The sequence below is a fragment of the Octodon degus genome, unplaced genomic scaffold (assembly GCF_000260255.1).
Source record: "Octodon degus isolate 3935 unplaced genomic scaffold, OctDeg1.0 scaffold00014, whole genome shotgun sequence".
NCBI classification, from domain to species: domain Eukaryota; kingdom Metazoa; phylum Chordata; class Mammalia; order Rodentia; family Octodontidae; genus Octodon; species Octodon degus.
The window spans coordinates 2,100,761-2,125,545 of NW_004524590.1; the positions used below are offsets into that span (position 1 = coordinate 2,100,761).

The following is a 24,785-nucleotide window of genomic DNA, read 5'->3' on the forward strand; positions in this document are numbered from 1 at the left end:
GGGTGGGAGCAAGGGTGCAAGCAGGGCAGAGCCTGCGAGGGGAGCAGTGCCAGAGGCGGGTCTGGGAGGGACGTGGAAGCTGTGGAGCCCGACTCTTCCCAAAGAACTGCACCAGACGCGTGGCCATCAAAGCTGCCTTTTGGCTGCTGTGGATGGGAACAAGGTAGCCCTGAGGAAAGAACAGCCGCAGGCCAGGCCAGGGCTGAGGAAGGTTTGAGGAGACGACCATAGGACAGACCTAAAGGGTGAGACTCGTCTCCTCTGTCAGCCCCTGCGATGCCCAGCTGCCTGCGCCACACTGTCCCCAGAGGCAGGGACAGCAAGGCCCTGGCCTTCCTAGATCCACAGGCCTCAGGGCCCTGCCAGGATAGATGTGGAAGGCCCATAATGACTGCCTGAGACCCAGCTCCTAGGAGTGGAGCTTTCTGTCAGGCCAGAGGAGGCCAAAGGAAGGTGAGGCGTGCGGAAAGGCCACCAGTGCAGCTGGAGACCCAGGTGAACATGGGACCAGGGAAGGAGCAGGCCCCTGACCCCAGGGGCACAAGGGGAGGCCAGCTAGAGTCAGGAATGTCTGAGCAGGCACTGGCACTGCCCCCCTCTGCTCATGGCTGGAGCATACTGGGGGCTCACCATGGTCAGGTAGTGGTACTCCGAGGGTGTCCCCAGGTCCAGCAGCTTCTTCTCCTCCGTGCTCATGCCCATGAGCATACAGTAGAAGATGTGATAGTTCCGCTCCTCTGGGGCCTGTGAGGGGTGGGGGAGGCCAGGACTGGTGAGCCAATCTCCTGCGGCCCCTGGGCCAGCGCTGTGCAGCTTTGCCTTCATGGTCTCCCCTCTAGAAGTGGCTCTGGAGTTGACCCCGGGGCTGGGCTGGGCTGGGCTGGCCGCTATCCTTGGTCTGGGCGGGTTGCTCCATGTCCCGTGCTCCCTGCATCTTGACCTCTACTCCCAGCCCTGAAGCTGCCCAAAGCCCCAGGGGCACTCGCTGACAATGCTTTCAGTGGGCTGGTGGCCTGGTGCATGTCTGACACCACGCGCTCACAAGGCCGTCGGAGGCTTTGTTTTTAACAGTACTCAGGACTGAATGGAGGACTTGCTAAGCAAGGACTGTATTGCTGAGCAGCATCCTCGTCCCTCTTTTCTTTTGTAATTTTGAGGTAGGATCTCACTAAGCTACCCAGGCTGGCCTTGAACTTGTGATCCTCCCGCCTCAGCATTCTGAGCGCTGGGATTACAGGTGTGTACCATCACCGTATCTAGCGCAGCTTCCCTGTAGTCATCTGTTTTTGATGATCCCTACATAGTGACAGGCACAGGACCTCTCCTTTTAATCCTGCTCATCCTCCCACAGTATAAATGTGTGTGTGTGTGTGTGTGTGTGTGTGTGTGTGTTTCCAGGGATTGAACCCGAGCACATGCTTTACCACTAAGCTGCACCCCTAGTTCATGCCATATTTAAAAATTTTTTTTCTCTTATCTTGGATAAGGCTTGTTTCTAATCCGTTTAGGGGTTTCCCATCCATTCTGGGGTACCTCAGATAAATTCTACCAGTTCGCCAACCCCTAAGTGAGCAAGTGTGGGCTTCTGTGAAGGACGAGTCCTGGTGTCAGAGACTCGGCGGTGCACAGCCCTGTGCCCCCGGCACTTACACAGCAGGAGGAGGAGACTTGGCTCTGGGCTCCTGTGAGCCAGTGAGCGCTGCTGGGCATCGGGCAGGTGGGTGACTCGCTCGTGTGGGCTTCCTTCCCCAGCTGCCGCCCTCAGGACAGCGCGGCCCCTCCGCTGGCCTTTCTGCCTGGCCTCCATGTCCACCCAGCACTAGGGACTACCCCATCACAGGAGGGCGACCCCCTCCACCCAGATGCATTGGACCGGCCTGGCCTCGGAATCGATTATAATAAAGGTGAGACATGGTGTGCACTAAAGAATGACGAAAATTAAATGTATGAAAAATTCAAAACAGAAAATCCTTTGCTGGGCTGGTGAGATGGCTCAGTGGTCTAAAGCACCTACTTAGAATAAGCTTAGCAAATCACAGGGACCGCGGTTCAATCCCCCAGCATCACATGCCAGCACCCCGCCCCTGGTGGGCTGAGCTGGCCACACACACACACACACATACACACACACAAATAAATAAATAAATAAAATTTAAAAAAAAAAGAAAGAAAAAAAGAAAATCCTTTGCTGAACACCTGGGAGGTCCCTAGTGTGGCAGCGGGAACACGGGCAGGGTGCTCACTCTCAGGAGGCCCTGCGGGCTGGAGGGCTCACCTGCAGGCTGCAGGGCTCACCTGCCGACAGACCCGGGACTTCTCCAGCAGAAACTGCTCGATCCGGGCACCCTCGATCACCCCGCTGGTGTTGACATAGATGTCGATGTATTTCCCGAAGCGGCTCGAGTTGTCATTGTGGATTGTCTTGGCATTTCCAAAGGCTGAGGGTGAGCAGGCAACACCCAGAATAATGACAGAGAGAAGAAAACTTACTTTTAGAGGGGTCACCTGGTAGGTCTCACAGAGAAGGGGTGAGCCCAAACGGAGGGATGGGAAGGGCTGTCCCAGACAGCGAAGGCAGCTGGGGCACACTGAAAGCGGGGAACGCTCAGGGCACGTGGGCACGTCTGCAAGTCCCGAGGCAGTGGGAGGCAGACAGAGCTGGTCAGTGGCAGAGGCAGGTGGCAACAAGCCCTGGATCCTGGGATCGTGAGAAACCACAGCCCTGCCTTTTCTACCAAAGGACATAAACAGAAGCGCCTCCACCTTAAACTCTAGTCCACCTCAGGCTGCTCTCCCCACCTCGTAAAAGTCTGCTCAGCTGAGGTTCTGGGGCAAGCCTGAGTACCAAAGGTAATGTACCAACAGCCAAAGGCTTCCCAACCCCCACACTCGCGTTTTCCCTCCCTTAGCAACCCTGCCTAACGACCCTTCCAGCCTCCCCTCACATCATTTAAACTAGTCAGGACAGGCTGTGAACTTTCAGACCGGCCAATGCAGGGTCCAGCTGCTTCTGAGATAGGACATAAAAGGAGTCTGCAGTCCCGTCTCTGAGTACCTCTGACTTTATGCTAACAATGTACTCTCACCGTTCTGCACAAATAAAATTACCTTGCTGAGATTTCTTGGAGCCTGAGTACTTTGTTATCTGCACCCACAAATTGGGTTCTCAGTGATTCTCCTGTTTTCAGCCTCCCCAGCGCCAGCCCGCCCAGAGCAGCCAAATTAGGGGTATATTCCTAATAGCTTTTGGGAATCCATTCTGCAGAGGCGGAGGGAGGCAGGAAGGCAGATGGGAGGCAGAGCTGCTGCACAGAGAGGCCCAGGCTGCAGGCTGAGGCTGGGATGGAGAGGGTGGCCCAGCCGCTGGTGGGCGAGGTGGTTGGGGCAGGCGGCGTCTGGGATACAGCACAATCCAAAGTGCCTCTTGCAGAGCTGTACTGATGGCTTTTCTAATGTGCTCCCCAGTAGGAAAGGGGTTTTGCATTGTGTCCCACTACGTACTGGGAAAGTTGTCAGCATCAAAGTGGTGTCACTCCTGTCAAACCCTAACCCCGCAAATAATTAATTAACGGAGCCAGGAGAACATGAAGGGAGGGCCTTCATAAAGGCCTATAATGAGCACCATTGTTATTACTTTTTAAATGTATTTAGTACAAGGTCTACAGGGTGGTCTTGCTATACAGATCAGACTCATAGTGATCCTCCTGTTTTCAGCCTCCCAAGCACTGGGATTATAGGCACCTGCCACTGGCCATGTCTCAATCAAGGTCTCAGGACACCCTGGGGGCAGGGGCGGGGCTGGCACGGCATGAATGAGCACCATCATGAAAAGCCCCTGAAGGATCTGACCAACTGAACCCGAAACTAGGACTTCCTCCAAGGATTTTCAAACTGCACCTGGCCACATGAGCCATAAGGGCAGCAGTCGAGTTATCATCCAATAGCCTGGATGGTGGAAGACACCAGCCCACCCAGAGCAGCCAGCACTTTCGTCCCCTGCAGACGGGAAGGCAGGATGGCAAGGCTGCTCTGAAAAGCATCTCCACAGTTCCTGGCCAAGTTCTTTGGGCCCACACACCAGTGAGCAAACAACTGTTTATAAGATCTGTATTCATAATCACTAAAAGAGCTAGTGAGATAGCTCAGTGGACTAAGTCCCTGCTTAGGCAAGTGCATGGACTGGGTTCAATCCCTGGCACTGTATGCCCCAGCCCCAGGCACAGTGAGCCAGCCACCAAGCCCGGGCCATGAGGGCACATGCCTGTAATCCCAGTGCTGGGGAGGCTGAAAACAGGAGAATCATTATAAGTCTGAGCTGTGTAGTGAGACCCTGTACCAAACATATTTAAATTTTTATTTATTCATTTTTTTGGTGAAAAACTGTAGACCAGCCCGACATTCTTCAGTTGGTGAACAGACAAGCATGGTATCTCCACAGGGGGGGAGTCTACCCACTTGAAAAGGAAGGAATTGTGGATACTAGCAACAGCGTGGGAGAACCCCAAGTAGCCCGCTGCAGAGGCTACAGACTTGGCGATTCTGGTTCTATAATATTCTGGAACAGACAGAACTTAAGGGTAGGGGAAGGACAAAGCCATAGCTGCCAGGCCTGGGGCTGGGAAGATGCGTCTGCTATGGAGAGCTCTGAGGAAAGCTTTTGAAGGTGAAAGGATGATTCTATTTCATGGTTATGACGGGGCATGATAGGACTGTATAAAAAAGGTGAGTCTGCGCTGTACATAACGCATATCTCACTCCTAAAGAAACAAGAGAGATTGTGCTTCCAATAGCTGACGCCCTGAGGGCTAGGCCAGGAATGTCTGGGCCACCCCTGCAGGCACTAACCCCTGGACGCGGGCACCCACACAGCACTCCCCTGAGGGGCAGTGACACCCAGAGCCTGTGGCAATCCTAACCGTACATAGCTCAGCAACTGCTTCCAGGGCTCACGAATGAGCACGCCCAGCATGGTTTGACCTCACAGTCTCCTTTTTTTTTTTTTTTTTTTTTTGCAGAACTAGGGATTGAACTCAGGCCCTTGAGCTTGCCAGGCAAGTGCTTATTCTACTAAGCCGTCTCCCTGGCCCCTCAGAGTCTCCTTTAAGAGGAAAGCTTCTAACCGTCTGTGGTGAACACACAGTGAAAGCTTATGAAATCATCAGGCAATCTCCTGTGTGTCCTCTGGGAGCCCCGTACTCTGGCCTACACCCACCTTGCCTGCAGGTCTGTGACTTACCCTGTTCTTCCCCATGGCCACCTCTCGTGGGAAAGCTCCTGTCAAGGGGAAGGGTGCATCCCCAGAGTGGCCACTTACCTTCCAAGATGGGGTTGGCCTCCAGGACTTGCTGCTCAATCCACGAATGCTGGCCGCTGACGGTGGCCAGGAACTGGAGGATGAGCTTGGTGGTCTCCGTCTTTCCAGCCCCTGACTCGCCGCTGCCAAGAGGGGACACGAGTCCATGCAAAGGCCAGCTCTTGGGCGGCTCTCAACGCTCCGGCAAACCCACCCCCAGCCTGCTCCTGGTGCTAGGAACACCCTTCACCATGCAGAAATCCCACGCCACTTGCCCCGAGTCCCCTGTGGTGCTCCTCGTGTTCGTGATGTGTAAGTGCTGGACGTGTTTGCCTTTTCTTCCCTGCCTTGGCATAGTAGGATTTAGAATGTTCCAGCGATATAATGCTCCATAAATACAAATTAAGGAATAAGATAACTCATGTCTTGCTCACGGAAGGGTGGCCCACGGGCCAACAGCATCTGGTTCCTGGCCAGAAAGGCAGACTCCCAGCCTCCATCCTGCACTTCTGAGTCAGGGTCTGAAGTTTGGGGCCGGCCAGATAGTACTAAGACTTCCGAGAATGATTCCTACATGTAGAAGTCTACAAAATGAACTCCCACAATCACTTTACTCCATTTTACCTTCTGGTCAGTTTTGTTTTCCCTCTAGCATTATGCCAATCCCAGAAGAACATAATTTCTCCTAAAAAATATAACCTTTTGAAAAAGCCATGATTGGAATGTCCACAACTGCTACGGCAGCAAAGCAGAGTTAGACCAGCAAACCAGCGCTGGTAGCCCCAGGCTCCCTTGAGCACTTGCTGCACGCACGTGATTTTACAAAGAGGCTCGTCAATAACCCGTCGCTGCCGATGTAGGCAAACCACAGAGGGAAGAAAGCTTAAAAAGGCCCTGATGACAGCACTGGGGAAGCCCGGTATTCAGACAATCAGAGAATGAAAGGCTGCTTTTCCTACAAAGCACAAACTCTCCGGTTGGGCCAGGAGAGCTCCGACGGGTCACTAAGAAGGGGATAGTTTGCAACCTTCATTTGGTATCTGTCTTTTTTGTGACCTCCAACTTTGGGTCAGATCCCTTCTCACTCTGCACTTAGGCACGTAACCACCTGAGGAGTGTCTGTCTGAAAACTGGCAACACAAGCTTATTAACATTAAATTTAACCCACTTATCATATCAACACTATAATGAGAGACAGCAAAAATAGCTAAAGCGGTCTCAGGATTTGCAGGGGCATTCAAATGCCAGGTTTCACAAAGTCCCGTTCCAGGCCTCCTTAAGTGGGGCCTACAAGTCTTCTGTCACTGTCCTACAGCTGAAGTCTCCCTGGAGTCAAGGAAAAGCAGATCCCTACAGATAGATCACACCAGGGTGAGACTGACCCCTGAAGAGCGAGCAACTCCCCATGACCGAAACAGAGGCTGCCCACATAAGCAGTGCTGTCATCGCATGAGAACCTCATTGCCTCTCAAGTGGTAAGGATTTCTCCACAGCTGTGCCACAGAACTAGAACTGAGATAAGGATCAACCAGAAACTTCTCGGAAGATAGCAGAGCTACAATCAGCAACAAATCAGCCTCTCCTAACTGGGGAATACAGACTCTGGAAAATAACAACTTCAGGAAGGAAAGGAAAGAGGTGGATCCCTGGGACCCAGGAAGAACGTGAAAGTTGGCCCCAACAGAGATAAGCCACAACACAGAAGAAGGAAGGAACAGTCTGCACTCCTCCCTGGCTCCTGGCTCGAGGCATGAGAAAGGAAGATCAGCCACAGAGTTATAGTAAAAGCAGGCGACTCCAGAGGCCTTCAGGGAGAACTGCATCCATAGAACAAAGAAGTGAATGTACTACACTAGTTGGTGAGTGACTCCAGTCCCATGTCCATGGGAGTGCTTGGTCAGAAGCCATGTTAGGGAGGGGCTGGCTAAGTCCAGGACTCAGTGCAGCTTCAGTCAGAGCTTCTGGCATTAAGCTATCACAGTGACCAATGAGGGACAACCACAGCATATATTCATGATCCGAGAGCCATGGGCAGGCCAGCAAGTGACACCCAGAGGGTTATAAGCTAGGCAAGCCAGGCCCCTACCCCATCAGACTTGAGTTTGAGCCTGAGCTTCTGTGGATTTGAAAGTCCCAGAATCAATACTATATCCTAATCCTACTGCCAGGTTACTGGGATAGTCCAGCACCTCACCCTAATCCTACTGCAGACTTGCTGGGATCATCCAGCATGGATCTGGGCTAACTGCCTCCTTTGTCTCCCAGCCAGAGCAGAGTCACACCCTGATTTGGACACTGCCACAGAACTATAGACCCCAGAAGATGACCACAGGCTTGAAATAAGACACATTTCCTCCTCCTTCTCCTCTTCCTCCTCTTCTTCCTTCTCCTTTTTCCTCTTTTTCTTCCTTCTCCTTCTTCTTCCTCTTCTTCTTTCTTCTCCTCCTTTTCCTTCCTCTTTCTCTTCCTCTCCTTCTCCTTCTCCTCCTCCTCCTCCTTCTCCTCTTTCTTGTACTTTGATTTTGGGTTTTTGTTGCTATTTGTTTTGTCCATTTGGGTTTTTTGTTCTTTGATTCTTTTCATTTCATTGTGAGGTTGAACACTAGTGTTTTTTGTTCTATCTTGAACCTGTTTTTGTTTTTTAATTTTTTCCTTCCCTTCTGTCTTCTTCACCAGTTTTCTGAAGCTTGGATAACCTTCCTCTGTTCTTCAGTCTTGCCTCTAATCCTTTTTTCTTTTCTTTTTCTATTTTTTTCCTCTTCTCCCTTTTACATTTCTCCCCTTAGGGTAAAATTGCTCTGTTGAGTAGATGTTCACTGTATATAATATTCTGAGTTGTCTCAGATTTGATATATAACCCTAAATCTTGCACGTAAGGTTCAAAGTGGCCAATTATTAGTTATTACAGTCCGTCGCGTTCTGGTCTGTGCTTGATGCTGTTGCTGCTGCTGTTTGTACTGCTCTAGCTACGGTGACACAGCTGCTGTGCTCAGCTGATCTTCCTTGTATGCCAACACCTAGACTGTCGGGAGGACAGAAGCAGTACTGCAGTCCAGTGCCCAGGAACCGGGTTAGGCCAAACAGGCAGCGACCTCGTACACCTAGTTAATGGAAGGGGCAGGATTCAGGGACAGACACAAAGATCAAGAGCCAGCAGTGCAGGGGCCGGGGAGATGGCACAGTAGAATAAGCACTTCCCTGGCAAGCGCAAGGGTCTGAGTTCAATCCCCAGTTCAAAAAAAAAAAAAAAAAAAAAAGCCATCTCTGAAAAGTAATCATTTCTTCAAGAGGTCTTGATGCTAGCAGTAAAGCTGTCTACCATGGGCAGTTTACAAGCATCAGTGCGGAAAACAAATTAAAAAAGAAAGAAAGAAAATGAGAAGACATAGAAGTAAGACCCACGCCCAGACCTTCGGCTCACTCAAGGCAAATCCAGGCGGCACCGAGGTGGAAGAAACCAAAACCCACCTCGCTGAACTCTCCAAAATGGTGACAGCAGAAATGACAAAACAGATGACTGAAACTCTAGAGGCAAAAGGCCAGAAATAATTATACAGATAACTAAAAAGATGATGACCATAATAAAGGGTATGGTTACCAAATGTAGACTAGATATAGATTTTTTTTTTAAAAAGAAAAAAAAAAAAAAAACAACCAGGAACTTAGGAAAGTGATGAAAACCAGAATGCCCAACAAAGGAAAGAAGTGGATTCTATAAAACAGATTCAAACAGGAATCCACAAGATTAAAAATTCTATTGAATCTATACACAGCAGAATCAACCATTGTGTAGATGGCATATCAGATCTTGCTTAAAAATGGCAAGGGATTATGAAACATCCATCCAACAGGTGCCTGATAATGCAAAGAAGAACACAAGATTAACTGGAATAAATACAAAAATTAGAAGAAGGCACAAAGGACATAAAAAACCTGTTCACAGCAGTAATCGCAGAAGACTTCCCAAGGATAGAAAAGGAATTTGATGTACAGGCAAATAATAGATATAGAACACTAATTAGCCATGATTCTTAAAAAAACACACCAAGGCATATAATTGTCAAGATTCCAGAAATTCAAGACAAGAACCAAATATTAAAAGCTCTTAAAGAAAAGAAACAAATCATCTGTAAAGGAAAACCCATTAAAATCACAGCAGACTTCTCAACACAAACCCTCAAGGCAAAGAGAACTCGGAATGAAGTATTTTGAACCCTAAAAGAAAATAACCTGCCACCCAGATTGATGAACCCCACAAAATTTTCTTTCAAAATGGATGGAGAATTGGATACTTCCAGGATAAAGAAAGCGTAAAGGAACTCCTGACCACATAACTATCTAGAAAAATACAATGAAGACAACTATTCCAAGAATCCCAACAGAATAAATCTGCACCAGGCAAGGCAAGCAATTAAGTAGAAGCGAAAGAAAGGGAATTAGCAACAGAAAAATAGTATCTTGACAAAAGCAAGTCAATGTTTATCACCTATAACCATCAGTGTGAATGGTCTCAATGCACCAGTCAAAAGAAACAGATTGGCGGAAGGAACCAAAAAGCAAATCCAACAGTATGTCGCATACAGTAACACATTAACTCAGAAATAAACTATTGACTGAAAGTCAAATCATGGAAAACAATACTTCACGCAACAGGAACCCAGAAAAAAGCAGGGGTAGCTACTCTGTCTCCAAACAAAGTGGAACATACATCGCAAATGTATATGCACCAAATACCAGTGCACCCAACTGTATAAAAACAAACATTAACAGATACAAAAAATCAGATGAGCACTAGCATAACTGTAATGGTGGAACTTGATGCCCCACTGTCATAAATAGATTAACTAGATAAAAAAAAAAACAAAGAAACATCAGCTGAACCAAATCTTCGAAGCAATGTATTTAACAGATGTCTCCAGAGTGTTCCACCCCACAGCAGGATGCACGTTCTTCTCAGCAGCACTCGGACTTCCTTCAAAATGGATCATACACTAACTCATAGAACATGCTTAGGTAAGTGCAAAGGAATTAAAAATATCCCACGCATATTATCAGAGCATAGTGCAGAGGGCTCAGAAATCAATGGCAAAAGAAAGCAAAAAAACTATACAAACACATGGAAATTAATACTTTCCTGAACAACCAATGGGCCACAGATGAAATTAAAGAAGAAATTAGACAGTTTCTACAACTAAACAATAATGCCCATACTACAGACCCGAAATTATAGGACACAATGAAAACAGTACTATGAGGGAAACATGGTAATGGATTTGCACATTAGAAAAACAGAGTGAGCTCAAATAACCTAACATTGAAACTTAAGGCTCTGGGGAAAAAAGAGCAAGTTAAACCCAATGCTTGTGTGAGGAAATTAAAAGGTCAGAGTAGAAATTAATATACTTGAGACTAAGAAAAAATGCAAAGAATCAATCAATAAATAAGATATATGAAAAGCAAACCTCATAAAAAGAAGGAAAGACCCAAATCCATGCAATTAGGATTTCAGGGTAAAATCACAACAGATCCTACAGAAATCCAGAAGATTATTAGTACCTATTTTGAGATGACCCTCATTCTTGGGCAGGAAAAACCAATATAGTGAAAATATCCATACTTCCAAAAGTGTCACACAGATTTAATGCAATTCCAATCAAAATACCAAGAATGTAGCTCCCAGAACTAGAGAAAGCAACCCTAGAATTTATATAGAACCAGAAGAGACCCAGAATAGGAGAAGTAACTCTGGGTATAGGGGGCATCGCAATTCCTGATCTGTAGTTATATTACAAAGCTACTGTACTGGAAACACAAAACAAAACACAGACTTAACAATCAATGGAACAGAACTGGTGAGATAGCTCAGCAGTCTAAAGTACCTGCTTAGGCAAACTTAGGCAAGTGCAGGGACCACAGTTCGATCCCGGCACCACATGCTGGGCCAGCCCTGTTGCCAGGGCAAGCTGATCTGGCCACATACACACACACACACACACACACACACACACACACACACACACAATCAATAGAATAGAATATAAGATTCAGAAACAACTCGAAGCACACTCAGCTCCCTGAGACAGCTATCGTTGACAAAGGTGCCAAACTTCTTCACTGGAAGATAGTTTCATTCATAAATGTTGTTGGGAAAATAGGCTTTCCATATGTCGAGACTTATCACAGTCCCACATCTCTTACTACAAACTAAACTAAAATTGAAATGAATCAATGGTCTAAATATAAAAACAGAAACAATCTGCTGGAGGACAGAATAGGAAAACCTCTTAAAGACATAGGTGTAGGCAAAGACTATGAACAAAACTCCAATCACACCGAAAATTATTACACTTAAAATATAATTTTAGTTGAAGTAAGTCAGACACCCAAGAGGGTCTCGCTATGCAGTTCAGGCAGGCTTGTGCTCATGTCTGTAGCCCCCCCCCCCCCCGCAGGGATTAGAGGCATGTGCCACCATGCCCAGTTCTGAGGTCGCACAGCATGTGGGGCTGGGGACCGAACTGGGTCCTTGTGCTTGCCAGGTAAGTGCGCACGCCTCTGAGCTATCTCTCAAGCCCCAGACACACAAGTGTAAATATTGTGTTAGTTCTCTTGTGCGAGGACCCCTTCGGGGAAAGAAGGACCAGAGCGAGGCTGTGTACTGGGAAGCAGGAAGGACATGTTCCAATGGGAAAGGGAATCAGGGAGGGAGAAGAGAAAGGGGAGGAAGGGGAAGAGGATGAAAAACAAAGGATGGAAGAAAAAAGGAAACAAAGCCTCTGTAAATGGGGAGGGCGAGAGAGGTTGAGCTGGGGAGTTAGAAAAAAAGAATTAAGACATATACAGGTCCAAATTCCTTACGACGAATGTGAGCACTATGTATTGCAAATATGTACTAATAAAAAATATTTTTACAAATGATCAACCGGTCCCTAGCCCACTCCAGAAGCTGACCCCTTTCCTTATTAGTGGACCGGCCTAATCTTTCCCATCACAGCTGGACCCCCTCAGCTCTTCTCCCCAAACTGAAGTCCTGTCCTCATTTCTCTTCCTTTTTGGTTATTATCTTTGCGTGTATTCATTCCCATGTGGTTTCAGTACTGTGGTTTGAAAATTCCTCCAACACTCATGTTTAAAATCATTTTCCTTTTGGTTTTGAGGTAGGCTCTGGCTGTGTTGTCTGGGCTGGTCTCTAACTCTCAGCTCCGCTGGCCCTTTGAGCTCAGTGCAGCTCTCCCCTCGGAGCGCACTCTCCTTCAGCGCTGCTGCCCTGTGGTACGCGCTGGCCTGGGAGCTTCCCGGCGGGCCAGCCTGTGCTCCAGCCTGGCTTAGGCAGCCTCTTGGTCCAGCCCGCTACCCCTGTCTTGGAGGACAGATTGGACAGCTCTGTTCCAGGGCACCTTTATCTCTTCCTCTCCAGAGCCCTGAGGTTGAAACGCCCCCCACCTCGCTTCACTGCTGTGTGCCCCTAGGAAAGCAGCCTCACCTCTCTTGTTGTAGGATTCCCCACTGTAATATGGGAGTAAGAATATCCGCTTCAGTGGATGGTGGAGGACATTAGGTGTCCCCTACGCTACAGGACAATTCTGGTTTCTGTTCAAAACAATGTCTCAGGCACAGTATCCTCCCCACTGAAAGCAGCTGCGTTGTTTCCTCTCCACCTGCTGTGTTTTTTCAAAGCTCTTAGTATCTACATAAAAATGTTTTTATTGGGCCAGGGATACAGCTCAGCAACACAAGTGCCTGCTTGGCAAGTACAGGGTCCTGAGTTTGATTCCTATTACCATATATATATACTCAAACAGGTGCCTCCCTGTTGCCACCTCCAGAATGAGAGCACCACGAGAAACCACTTTTAGTTCCTTTTGTTTGCTGCTGTTATCCTTGTTAGGACAGTGAAGGGCACCATGGGGGTCCCATTACAGCTTGGATGAATGTGTGAAGAAAAATGGATCCAGGAATGACTGAGTGCTCAGCACCAGCCCCCAGACCCAATCCCACTGCGGTCCCTACCTTCTGGAGCTCCTTCCCTTGGCAGCAAGAGGGGCTGTGCTGCCAGGCCAGGCAACAGGTTGGCCCAAAGTGGAGTCCCTCCTGGACTCCTGTGATTGACAGTGGCCCCTGGAGCTTCTGCCACTGTCCTCACCTGGGGCTGCCCTCAGGTTATGGGGGGCAACCTCACCTATTTGACCCTCGTGTCCTCAGGTACCCATTTAGGGCCCATCTCTAAACAAGCGCCCATGCCTCCTTCCCCCGCAGCTGGGCAATCCAGGCCCAAGGAGGCTGTGAATGGCTGGGCTCTGCAGCAAGGCGCCTTCGGAAGGACACAGCCTTGGGGCCAGGGGGAGGGGACACTCGCTCCTTTACAGGGTGCTCAGGGGCAACACCTGCCCCTAGGAATGGAATGGGGGCTCTGAGCCTCACCTGATGACACAGCACTGGTCCCTCTTGTTCTTCCTCAGGTTGAAGTAGCAGCTGTTGGCAATGGCGAAGACGTGCGGGGGCAGCTCGCCCATGTGGCGGCCGTAGTAGAGCTGCACCTGTTCCAGGGTATACAGTGGCAGCAGCTGGAATGGGTTCACGGCCACCAGGATGGACCCTGTATATGTCTGGGGAAGGAGGAAGTGGTTAGTGGCTGCTCCTCAGGGAAGAATGGGGGCCCTGGCCAAGCCTTGGGGACAACCCTTTGAGGGCTCCCTTGCCCTGCCACTCTGGTGACAAAGTGGGATCTGATTCTACTTTGGGAGGTGGCAACGAGACCCCCAACTGCTCAGAGCCGTCCTCAGGGAAGACAGAGAGGCCACGCACGCGTGCGCCCCGGGGCTTGTTCCCGATAGACTAAGAGCTTAGCGCTCTGCCTGGTACTTACCAGAGGCCCGGTGGCGCAGCGAGTGGATTTCACTAGTCTCCAGCAGAAGCCTCCCTGAACGCCAGCCAACGGCTCTCACTACCCAAGCACTTCGTTTGTGCTCCTCACCCACGACAAGCCCCTCTCCCGGGAGTCAGCCCAGAGCTACCTGCTCCTCAGAACCCCCGTGGGCCCAGCTGGGTTACCCGTCCCTGCCTCCTAGGTCATGAGGACCAAGAAAAGGATGCATGCAGGCACTTCGGAATGGGTGAGCTGCGATTCAGTTTAGCTGAACCACACTTAGGCAGAGCAGGGCAAGCCGCTGCGCCCCGAGGGCGTGCTTCTTCTCCACCTGGCTCCCTTCTGTTCAAAATCTCCTGCTCCCTCCTGGACTCCTCTGTGCAGTCCAGAAGGTCTGGTCAGAAGCTAACTAGCCACCTTCCAGATGTGAAGAGGCCTAGGCAGGCAGTGACCTGCCCTGGGTACGCTCTCTTGGGCAGAGCCCTGAGTGCCCTGGGGGCTGGTGCCCATTTTAGTACACCATCTCTCCTGGAGTTCTGGCTTGAATACCCTCAGGTGGGGTGGACCTGTATCTACTGGAGGCTTAGAAAAGGACCCCATTTATCCACACCATCTTCCACAAATGGTGGGTAAGGCCCTGGAATCCCAGCTGTCACAGGTCTCATCTCAGATTGGCAGGGGTGTTCTGTGGGGTGACCTATGCTGAAGGCTGGTGCCCCTCCCTGTCCTCTTCCATCCACCAACTGGTCAGAGCAAGAATTTGATTCAGCCACAGACAGAGGGAAGAGGACAGCACCCACTGTGTGCCATTGAGCACCTACTGTGTGCCAGGCAGCATGTTTACCAGGCATTACCTTCCAATCCTCAAGGGTATAACTTCCCTGCTCCTTTCAGATTGGGTCTAAAGGTTAGGGTTGGGTTTCCCTCACACAGCGAGAGCCATAAAGCAGTGCTTGGCTCCAGACCCTCTGGTGCACTGCTTTCTTCTGCTTGTGGGGGCTTCCTGTGGACACAAAATAGGGGGACTCACATAGATCTTATGCTGCTGGTAGCGGATCAGGAGGTTGTGCACAATGCCCGCCTCGTGCAAGTCTCCCAGGCGGATCATGTCATCCACACCCTGCACGGAGTTGGGATGCATGGGACTGAGGGCAGCGAGGTCCTCTGCTCGGATCCAGTGCTCCTGGAACGACAGGCACAGACCCCTGGGGCAGCCGCCCTCCAGGCCCTTTGCAGTACACAGATCGGCTAGCCTGGCCTGGCGGGGTCCCTTGCCCATCAGTCTGTGGTTTAGGTCCAGGGGCACCTGTGGCAAAACCAGCTCTCTCTCTCTGGCTTTGTCAGCACTTGTCTGGGGGTCCTTGTGTAGCTGGGGCCAGGGCTGAGCTTCAGACTGTGGCGGAGAGCTACCCGTAGCAGGAAGGTAGGTTTAATAGTCAGGTTGCAGCAGGGGCCTCACTAGTTGTTAGAAAAAGCATGCAAGTAAAACTGTTTTGAAAAACTGTACAGCGTTATACACATAGAAGATACACATTGCTATTTTCCTGGCTTCTGTAATGTGAAATTTCTACCCACAATCTAGAACCTTTTTTTTTTTGGTAGGGGGGATTGAACTCAACACCTTGCACTTGCCAGGAAGGTGCTTAGGTCACTGAACTATCTCCCCAGCCCTAGAACCTTTTGCTTGAAGGCCACATCTTGCAGCCCTGGGCTGGGCAGTGAGCAGATGAGCCCGGCCTCTCAGTGTGTGTTGCCCCTCCCCCAGCCACTTCTGTCGGGCCTTCCAATCCCAATCCCACTGATACCTGCTCTGACTTCTCCTCCACAGCCTTCCCTACCTTCTTCTCTCCCGCTCCCTAGTCTTCTAGTGTCCCTAAAATACAATATGGGACCATCTCCAAGGCAAACACACAACATGCACCAGGGCCAGGCTCCACCGTGGTCCCCTGGGCTTGGGGAGCAACAGAAGGGTCCGAGGGGCGAGCCCCGCAGCACTAACCTTGCCTTCATCGTCCTCAACCAAGACCTTGCCTGGCTTTGTTTCCTTGATGACACTTCCGATGGCCACGCTCATCTTACTAGTGGAGGGAGAGTCCAGCCACACGTGGTCACCCTGGAGGACACGGGGAGACAATGGTCTGATTCCTGCTCCGCTTCCCCTTCCTGCTGGAGAATTACCTGTCCTGCGCTGTCTACTGCCTTCCACTCAGAGCTCCAGGCAGCCCTGTCCTCCCTCTTCCCTGACTGTGTGTGTCACCTTCATGGCCCAGTGGCAGGTACCAAACACTGCATTTGCAACCCAGTGCCATGTCTCTGTACTACCAGGGACAATAAGCTCTGCAATGACAGGAAGGCAGGCTTTCCCACCACCCTCACACAGAGGAAAATCCCTTCCCCCACCGCACCACCCCTACCTCAGCTACCATTTACAGAGGCAGCTGAACAGAGTGGTTTAGAACATGGTGCCCGTCAGAGTTGAACAACAGGCACAAAGCGCTAAGAGTCTTGCCTCCTCTAGAGTTGCCTGCAAACAGGAAGAAAGCAAACCAAAACCCTGCCTCAGGAAAGCCTGGCAAAGCAGGGAGAAGGCAAAACCTCAGCGCAAGCAGGGTTGCTGGAAGATACAGCGGGAAGCTGAAAAGATGACCCTGACTGCAGATTCCAGAAGAAGCCCCAAATCCTAACCCCTACGCTGGCGCCCCCCAACGCTCCCCACACTGGGTGGCACATCCTGTCGGCACTGCCTTTCTGCGTCTGCAGAAGCAGGGAGAGGAGAGAGGGGAGTGTTTGCATCTGTGCTGAGAAACAGATTGTTATGGTTTGTGTAAGCCTCGTGCAGCCACGGGGGGCTCCTGGAGTTTGCGACTGATCACTGTGGGTGCGAGGCTGCACCCGCCCTGGGGCAGGTAATCTGCATTACAGTAAGGAGGGGAGAGAGGCTGGCTGCCTGCCTGAGCTGCCCCCACTGCCTTGCTCTCTGCTCTTTGCCTCCACCATGGAAGGCTGCTCACTGCCATGTGCCGCCCTGCCTTGGAGCCAGCCGGGTATGGACTGAAACCTCCAGTAACTGTGAGCTAAATAAACCTTTCCTTCCTTCATTTTGAGTGTCGGGTATTTGTCCCAGCAAGGAGAGAAGAGTAATTGAGACACAGATAAATCGTACTTGAGGAAGACGTCTCTCTGTGAGTTGGGAAGAGGGACTCTTTCCTCTGTGAAAAAGTCTATACTGCCCAAATCCACTGCACGGAGAAGTGTGGACTAAGAGCCCCGTGCAGGGTTCTGCTAGCTCACATGTAGCACCCGCGGCACAAGAACCTGCCTCTGGCCGGAGGCTGCTCAGGAGCAGTCCGCAGGCACTGGGAGTCTCAGCAGGAAGGAAGGAGCCACAGGAAGCTACCAGGGCGGGGCGAGCAGGGCCCAAGCGCTTTGCTGTCATTTATGAAAAGGAACCAAAGTGCAGATTAGAGGAAAAGAGGTCAGGAATTCGAAGGTGATTCCTAAGAAGAAAGGGACGTGAGCTGGCAGGGCTCAAACAAGAAAGCGGGGGCCGGAATAAACAGCAGAAATGAAAGCAAAATTGAAAACAACAGGAGACTAGGCACTGATTTGAAAAAATAAGAGTAGGAAGAAAACAATAGATGTAAAAGACAGGAAAAAATACAGTGTCCAAAAGAAAAATGGGGCAGGAGGTGGATAGATTATTAAAGATATAATGCCAGAAAAAGAAAGACTTAGGCCTATAAAGAGAAGGAATGTACCAGGAACCAAGAAAACAACATTTAAAAGAAGACCTCGACTAGGAAAAATAAAATCAACTCCAGTACAAAATCAATGCAATCCCTGTCAAAATAGCATTTTTTTCATCGAACTGTCCTAAAACTGTATGGAACCACAACACACACACACACACACACACACACACACACACTCAGTCTTCTTGAGGGGGAACACAGGAGGCAGTGCACCACCTAACTTTAAATATACTGCACTGTGAAATCCAAGCAGCATGGCGCTGACAGGAGAACACACACATCAGCGGGCCGGACAGAGGCTAGATGTAATGCCTGCATTGGCTGGTTTTTAACAAAGATGCTAGGAACGCATGCTGGAGAAAGGACAATCTTTTCAGTAAACGAAGCTGGGAATACCGGCTATCCACATGTAGAGGACTGAAACTAGAACCCTACCTCTTACCAGTTACTGAACTCAACTCAAAATGAGTTAAAGACGTAAATGCCTGGATCAGAATATAGGAAAAGTGATTCAGGACACTGAAATTCCCGAGGACTTTTTTTTCATAAGACCCCAAAAGGAAAGCAAAAATAGATTAAAGAGATTACACAAAACTAGAAAGCTTCTTTACAACAAATAACCAAAGTAAAGAGAGAATCTACAAAATGGGAAAAATATCCATGAACTAGACATCTGACAAGGGGTTAGTATTCAGAATATTCTAGGACCTCTAAAAGCTCAACGCCAGAAACCACACAACTATTTAAAAATGAGCTACACACTTCAAGGAATATTCACAAAAGAAACAGTACATGGCTAACAAATATTTAAGAAATGATCAATGTCATTAACTGTGAGGGAAATAGAAATAAAAGCCACAGTATCATCTTACCGCTGTAAGAGCGGCTATCATCAAAAAGACCGAAGGTAACGAGTGTTGGGCTGGTGAGATAGCTCTGTGGTCTAAAGCGCCTGCTTAGGCAAGTTTAGGCAAGCACCCGGGACCGTGGTTTGATCCCTGGCGCCACGTGTCACATCAGCCCTGCCCCAGGGTGCACTGAGCCAGCTACAAAGAAAAAAAAAGATAACAAGTGTTGGTGAGGATGTGGAGAAAAGGAAGCTTTGCAAATTAGCATGGCCATTATGAAAAACAGGGTGGAGTTTCCTCCAAGCCTTAAAATGTGATTGAGCAGTGCCATTATGAGGTATGAACTCAAAGGAAGAGCACTCAGAACGCCAGAGACACCTGTGCGCGGGTTTACTTCAGCGCTGTGCACAATAGCCAAGAAACTGAAGCCGCAGCAGTGGATGGATGGACAGCGAACGCGGCACACACATTAGAGGACTAGCGTCCGCAGCAAAGACCGAGTCCTCCTGTGGTGGGGCCCTCCCCAGGTCACGGTGGGAGTCTTCGCGACCTAGCCATATCCGGGTCTGTGTGGCATCCGCAATTCTGCCGTAACTCTGTAACATCAGGCATCCCCGCACACACTAAAATGCCAGTGCTGCCCATAGAAGGGAACAAAGACACAATTCCTGTGCACGTTGCATAAAAGGGTGCAACTGACCCTCAGCCTGCGGGGGCGAGGCCACCAAGGCAGCTGGGCGCTGAGACGCTTCTTCGGCCAAAGGGCCTCAGCGTCTGCCGCTTGCAAAGTCAGGTGAGACTGAGTGGTCTGTTAGGCGGAAAAGCCAGGCCTAGCAGACAGGAGCTGCACGATCTCATGGGTACACAGAGCCTGAAACGCTGATCTCCCGGAAGGGGAGAGTAGGGGCCTGCCCTTAGCTCAGTGCTTTAAGTGCCTGCTTAAGCAAAGGCAGTCAGGAGCAGGATACAGAGGTTCGATGCCCAGCTAGCCTTGCCCTTCAGGCAGCCTGAGCCACCACCACAAAAAAATAAAATAAAAAAAAAATCCTTTGGGTGGGCCACGGAGATGGCTCAGTAGAATAAGCGCTTGCCTGGGAAGCGCAAGGGCCTGAGTTCAATCCCGGGTTCCGCAAAAAAAAAAAAAAGAAGAAGAACAAGGGGAGAGTAAAATACTGGATACAGAGGCTGGGAGGAGCCCAGGAAAAAGCTGATCGATAGGTTCAAGAGGCGAGGAGGCGGGAACCAGCGGCTCTCATGTGCTAGGGTGCAGCCGGTGACTGCTGTGCTCACCTTGTGGACCTTGTGCCTTGTGTTCTGAAAAGCCAAAGGAAAGCATTTTGAATGTTTTCACCATAAATAAATGACAAATGTTTGAGGAGTCGCTATGCCTAAGCTAAACAGAACACTATATATGCATGTATCAAAATATCATGATGCCCCATTAATAGTTATAATGTTTACTTTTCATGCAACAGTTAAAATAAATTCAATTTTAACTAAACATAAACTCCAGGTCATGTGTTAATAAAAGTTACTAGGTTTTAAAAATAAGTAAATTTTGGATTGGGGAGATAGCTCAGCAGCCTAAGCACCTGCCTGGTAGGCGTAAGGTCCCAAGTTCAATCCCCACTACCACACGCTGTGCCAGCCCCCAAACTGGGCATGTGGTGTATGCCTGTAATCCCAGTGCTGGGGAAGCTGAGACGGGAGGATCACTACAAGTCCGAGCCGCATAGTGAGGCCCTGTACCAACAATAATGACGACAAAAAGTAAGTTTTTAAGAGTAAACTAAAAAGAAGTACCCAGTTTGCAAGAGAAGAGCCGGGACAAATGCAAAATCCACTGAGAAGGCTGAGCAACTCCTTCACAAAGCTCAAAAAAGAACAATCCATGCACCCCACTGGGATGTCCACTATCAAAACAATGTAAAGTAACAGAGCTCGTGACAATATGGGGAAAGTGGAACCCGCGTGCCTCTTGGGAATGTAAAGTGGCACAGCCACCACGGGGAATGTGCCGTGAGTCCTCAAGAAATCAAGGAGAGCTAGTTTCCAGTGACCCACGTGATGCAGCAATCCAGCCTCTAGGAATAAATCCAGAAGAATTCAAAGTAGGGTCTTAAAAAATACTAAAACACATACACACAAAACTTAAAGCTGGGCACGGTGGAGCGTGCCTGTAATCTCAGCCAACACTCCTCAGAAGGCAGAGACAGGTGGAGCAATACGAGATCGGGACCAGCCTGAGCTCTATAAGTGAATTCAAGGCCAGCCTAGGTCCTGCCTCAAACAAACAAACAAAAAAAGGATAGATGGATAGATATAGAGATATTTGCACACCACTGCAGAATTATGTGCAATATCCAAAGAGCAGGGCTAGAGGCCGGGGAGATGGTCCAGCGGAATAAGCACTTCCCTGGCAAGTGCAAGGGCCTGAGTTCAATCCCCAGTTCTGTGCTTCTTCTTTTTTTTTTTTTTTTTTTTTTTTGGCAGAACCGGGAATTGAACTCAAACCCAGACCCTTGCACTTGCCAGGGAAGTGCTTATTCCGCTGGACCATCTCCCCAGCCCCTCCGGTTCTGAAAAAAAAAAAAAAACAGTAGGGCTGGGGTGATGGCTAAGTGGCATGGTTGCCTACCTGGCAAACACAAGGTCCTGAGTTCAATCCCCAGTATTAAAAAAAAAAAAATCCCCAAAATAGGCGTAATCCAGAGTCCATCAATTGGTGATGGATAAATAAAATGTAAGACCTATGTACATATAATAGAATATTCCACAGCCTTTGAAAAGAAGGAAATCCTTTCCTTCGCTGCATAGATGAACCTATGGGATTCCATTCATATGAAGTTTCTAGAACAGTAAAACTCAGAAAGAGAAGGCTGCCCATGGCCTATGGGTGGGACAATCAATGTTCTATGTATGCAGTTTCTACTAAACTGGACACTTAACATGGTTAAGATACAAATTTAATATTAAATTTTTTATCACACTTGAAAAATCTTATATGTATTTTTTAACCTAACTAGCAGTCATTCAAGTATAAAAATAACAAGCATTTGGTATTACTACTCACATAAACCCTCTGGAAAAAAACAACTTGAAGACGAACTTCTGGGAACGAAGAATGAAGACAGATCTACTCCATGACACATTATCATGAAGTTTCCAAGGTCATGGAGACAGAAGATCGTAAATGTTTCCAAAGGTAGATGAAGGCGCAGGGACCAGGGAACCATTATGCAGGATTAGATTAGGGGAACTGGGTCTGCACCTCAGCAAGCCGAAGAACCTGGGATTTTGAGACCTGTCTATGTAGATTGTACACTGTCCCACCTACGCTCTGTTTAAGTAGTTATTTTTTCCTAAAAAAGAAAAAGGAAGAGGAAGAAGAAGGAGAAGGAGAAGGGAGAGGAGGAGGAACAGCTTCCCCTATCGGTCCACCTACTCTAGGCCCTGGCATCAGGTCCAATATCCAATCAAGTAGTGACGGGGTGGTGGGACCCTCACCCTGTAAGAACAGGATCGCTGGCCTGCACGCAGCAGTGACCAGCTCTGGATCCCCGTGCCTCCCCAGCAGAGGCCGTGTACCTCTTCTTGCAATAAGGGTTTTGCTTTGTACTGGTCTCCTGTGACTCCTCCTCTATGTCCAGACGGACAAGACCGGCAAGGAGAACGCTGGAGACCCCAGAGAAGGGGAAGGAAGGATAAACCTTACACAAGAATTAAGTATTAGCACAGTAGGGTGCCATCTGACTTGACGACAACATTGCTGGAAGCCAGAAGGCCAACCACTTGGTGATTCTTGAGAGAAATTGAATCCCACAGGGAGTCCCGCGACCAGCGGACTTCAAATGTGACCGACATTTCCAGAGATGGGAGCGCCTAGAAACTTTCCTTTGTACTTCCTATGTTCCCTTGCTCAGACTGCTGTCACAGGACACACCAGGTCAAAACAAGGGCCCTGGGATAAATCAAGAGGCCCCTGGGATCCAGGAGAAGAGAGCCACGCGAAGGAGATACGAAAGTCAGCGCAGGCTGGCCCCGCAACGACAGGCATGCCCGGATGCAGAGGTCACTGTCCAGTGCTGCAGGTGGACAGTTTGTGGAGCAGTTTCCTCTGGAAGATGAAATTGATGCATTGGGACATTCAGAAAGAAGACTAACATGTAGGAGAAAAGGGGAAGTTAAAGTAGTCACACACACATACACACACACACACACACACACACACACACACACACCACCCTAAGTAAACAAAGGGGAGAACAATTGTAAGACATAGCAAAAGAAAACGCATGTTGAGCCACAGCTCCCAAACTGATGTTTCAGTCCGTAACAGCCAGGTACGCAAGGCTGGGCTCACAAGATTATACAGTGTCGTGACACTTGCTGTTTCGGTTTGTATAAGTGCACTCTGTTTGCACAACCAAATTGCCTCGCAACGTATTTCCCAGAAGCTGTCCCCTGACCGACGCACACTCTGCTTACTGTACTCTGCAAGGCTTAGTGAGTGTCGCGCTCATTTTGATAAGAATAGGAGGAACTCCGCCTGTGGAGCTGATTAAGACTAGGATTTGGCGCTTCTGGGGGACAGGCAGACAGTAATCACACGAATGCCCTGCCTGAGAGTCCAGGAGAGAGCCGGGTCCTCCCAGGCAGGGGGAAATGGTAGCAGAGGACTCTGGACACCACAACATTAATCAGGTAGCACAGTCAGCTCCTGCAGTATGAGGGGGAAAAGTACAGAGGCCAATGGACAGCCCTGGCAGTGGCCACTCCTCGGGAAGAGAGGAGAAAGCTGGCTCACTGAGCTGAGTGTTTATATAACTTTATAAAAATATAAACTAAATTAAGGGGTGGGGGCGTACACCAGCTGTGAAGCACGTACACAGCTCCGGGATCCATCCCTAGTGCCAGCAAAGAACAAAAATAGCTAAATTAAAAGGAACAGTAGACAGCACAGATCACATGGTAGATGGAGTGAATTAATTAAATCTCATCAGACCCTCAAGCTGAGGGTTCAGTGAATGATTGCCCTGGACGGTGGAAGCAGGTGGCCAGGCATCCAAGCAGGAAAATTAGATGCTGAAGACAGATTGATGAGCGTCTCACAGCAAAGCTGACCCCAGCCAGAGATGAAAAAGAGACCATTTCCAACCCGGACAACAAGGAGGTGTCACCCGTGTAGGCAAAGGGCTAGCGAGAAATGATTGAGAAGCCAGATGGCAGAAAATGGTCAGAAGAGAGAATCGTGTAAGGACGGGTGAGAAGAGAAAAAGCAGGTGCAGCCAGCTGCAAGGAAAGTAAAGGTACAGTTAGACCGAAGACAGAGGGACAGCCTCGAGCCCTGCACCGCTCCTGGTGATGAGCCGGCAGGCCACCAGTGCTCAGAGAAGGGGACAGGGCCAGCTCAAGAGAATTTACTGAAAAGCTGGGAGCCGTCCACTCCCAGGAGACCCAGTCCTCAGATGCTGTCACTCGATGTCTCCCAAGATGAATGGCTCCTTGGTCCACACACTGATGTGGACAGTACGCCCTGTGCCCGCTGCCACGTTTGGCCATCTCCCTGCCCCATTCCTCTAGCAGGAGAGGTGGGCTGGAGGTGCCGGCAGGACTCGAGCGCTCTGCAGCAGCGCTACCCCAACTCAGGGTCAGATGGCTGGTGCCACAGGTTCCCATATTCAGTCAATAGATCACTTCTTGGGCCAGCGAGATAGCTCAGTGGTCTAAAGTGCCTGCTTAGCCAAGCACAGGGACCACAGTTCAATCCTCAGCACCACACGCCATGCCAGCCTTGCCCCAGGGAGGGCTGAACCGGCCACAAAAAAAAAAAAAATCCCTTCTCCATCTGATAAGAAATGGACTGTCTGAAACGTAAAGGAATGATTGACTCACCATTAAATTCTCTGAATGAAATTTCATGGTTCAATTAGTTAGGGACTACGCCAATCTGATGAAGAGACACTTCGAAAAATCTCCCTCTAGCCTCACGCAAGAAGGGCGCCCAGGCCTCTGCACAGATGCAG

General features: G+C 49.4%; 1 protein-coding gene across 1 annotated transcript in view; it reads right to left on the minus strand.

Annotated features, from left to right (window-relative positions):
- The window catches only part of Myo7b (myosin VIIB), a 91,667-nt gene that overhangs the window by 48,433 nt on the left and 18,449 nt on the right, over nucleotides 1-24,785 (minus strand). The window contains exons 3-8 of the mRNA XM_023709719.1: nucleotides 16,159-16,272; nucleotides 15,190-15,342; nucleotides 13,715-13,899; nucleotides 5,315-5,436; nucleotides 2,296-2,438; nucleotides 631-744 (exon numbers count right to left, since the gene is read on the minus strand). Of these exons, the coding sequence (XP_023565487.1) occupies nucleotides 631-744; nucleotides 2,296-2,438; nucleotides 5,315-5,436; nucleotides 13,715-13,899; nucleotides 15,190-15,342; nucleotides 16,159-16,272 (831 nt within the window). The remainder of the gene's footprint in view (nucleotides 1-630; nucleotides 745-2,295; nucleotides 2,439-5,314; nucleotides 5,437-13,714; nucleotides 13,900-15,189; nucleotides 15,343-16,158; nucleotides 16,273-24,785) is intronic.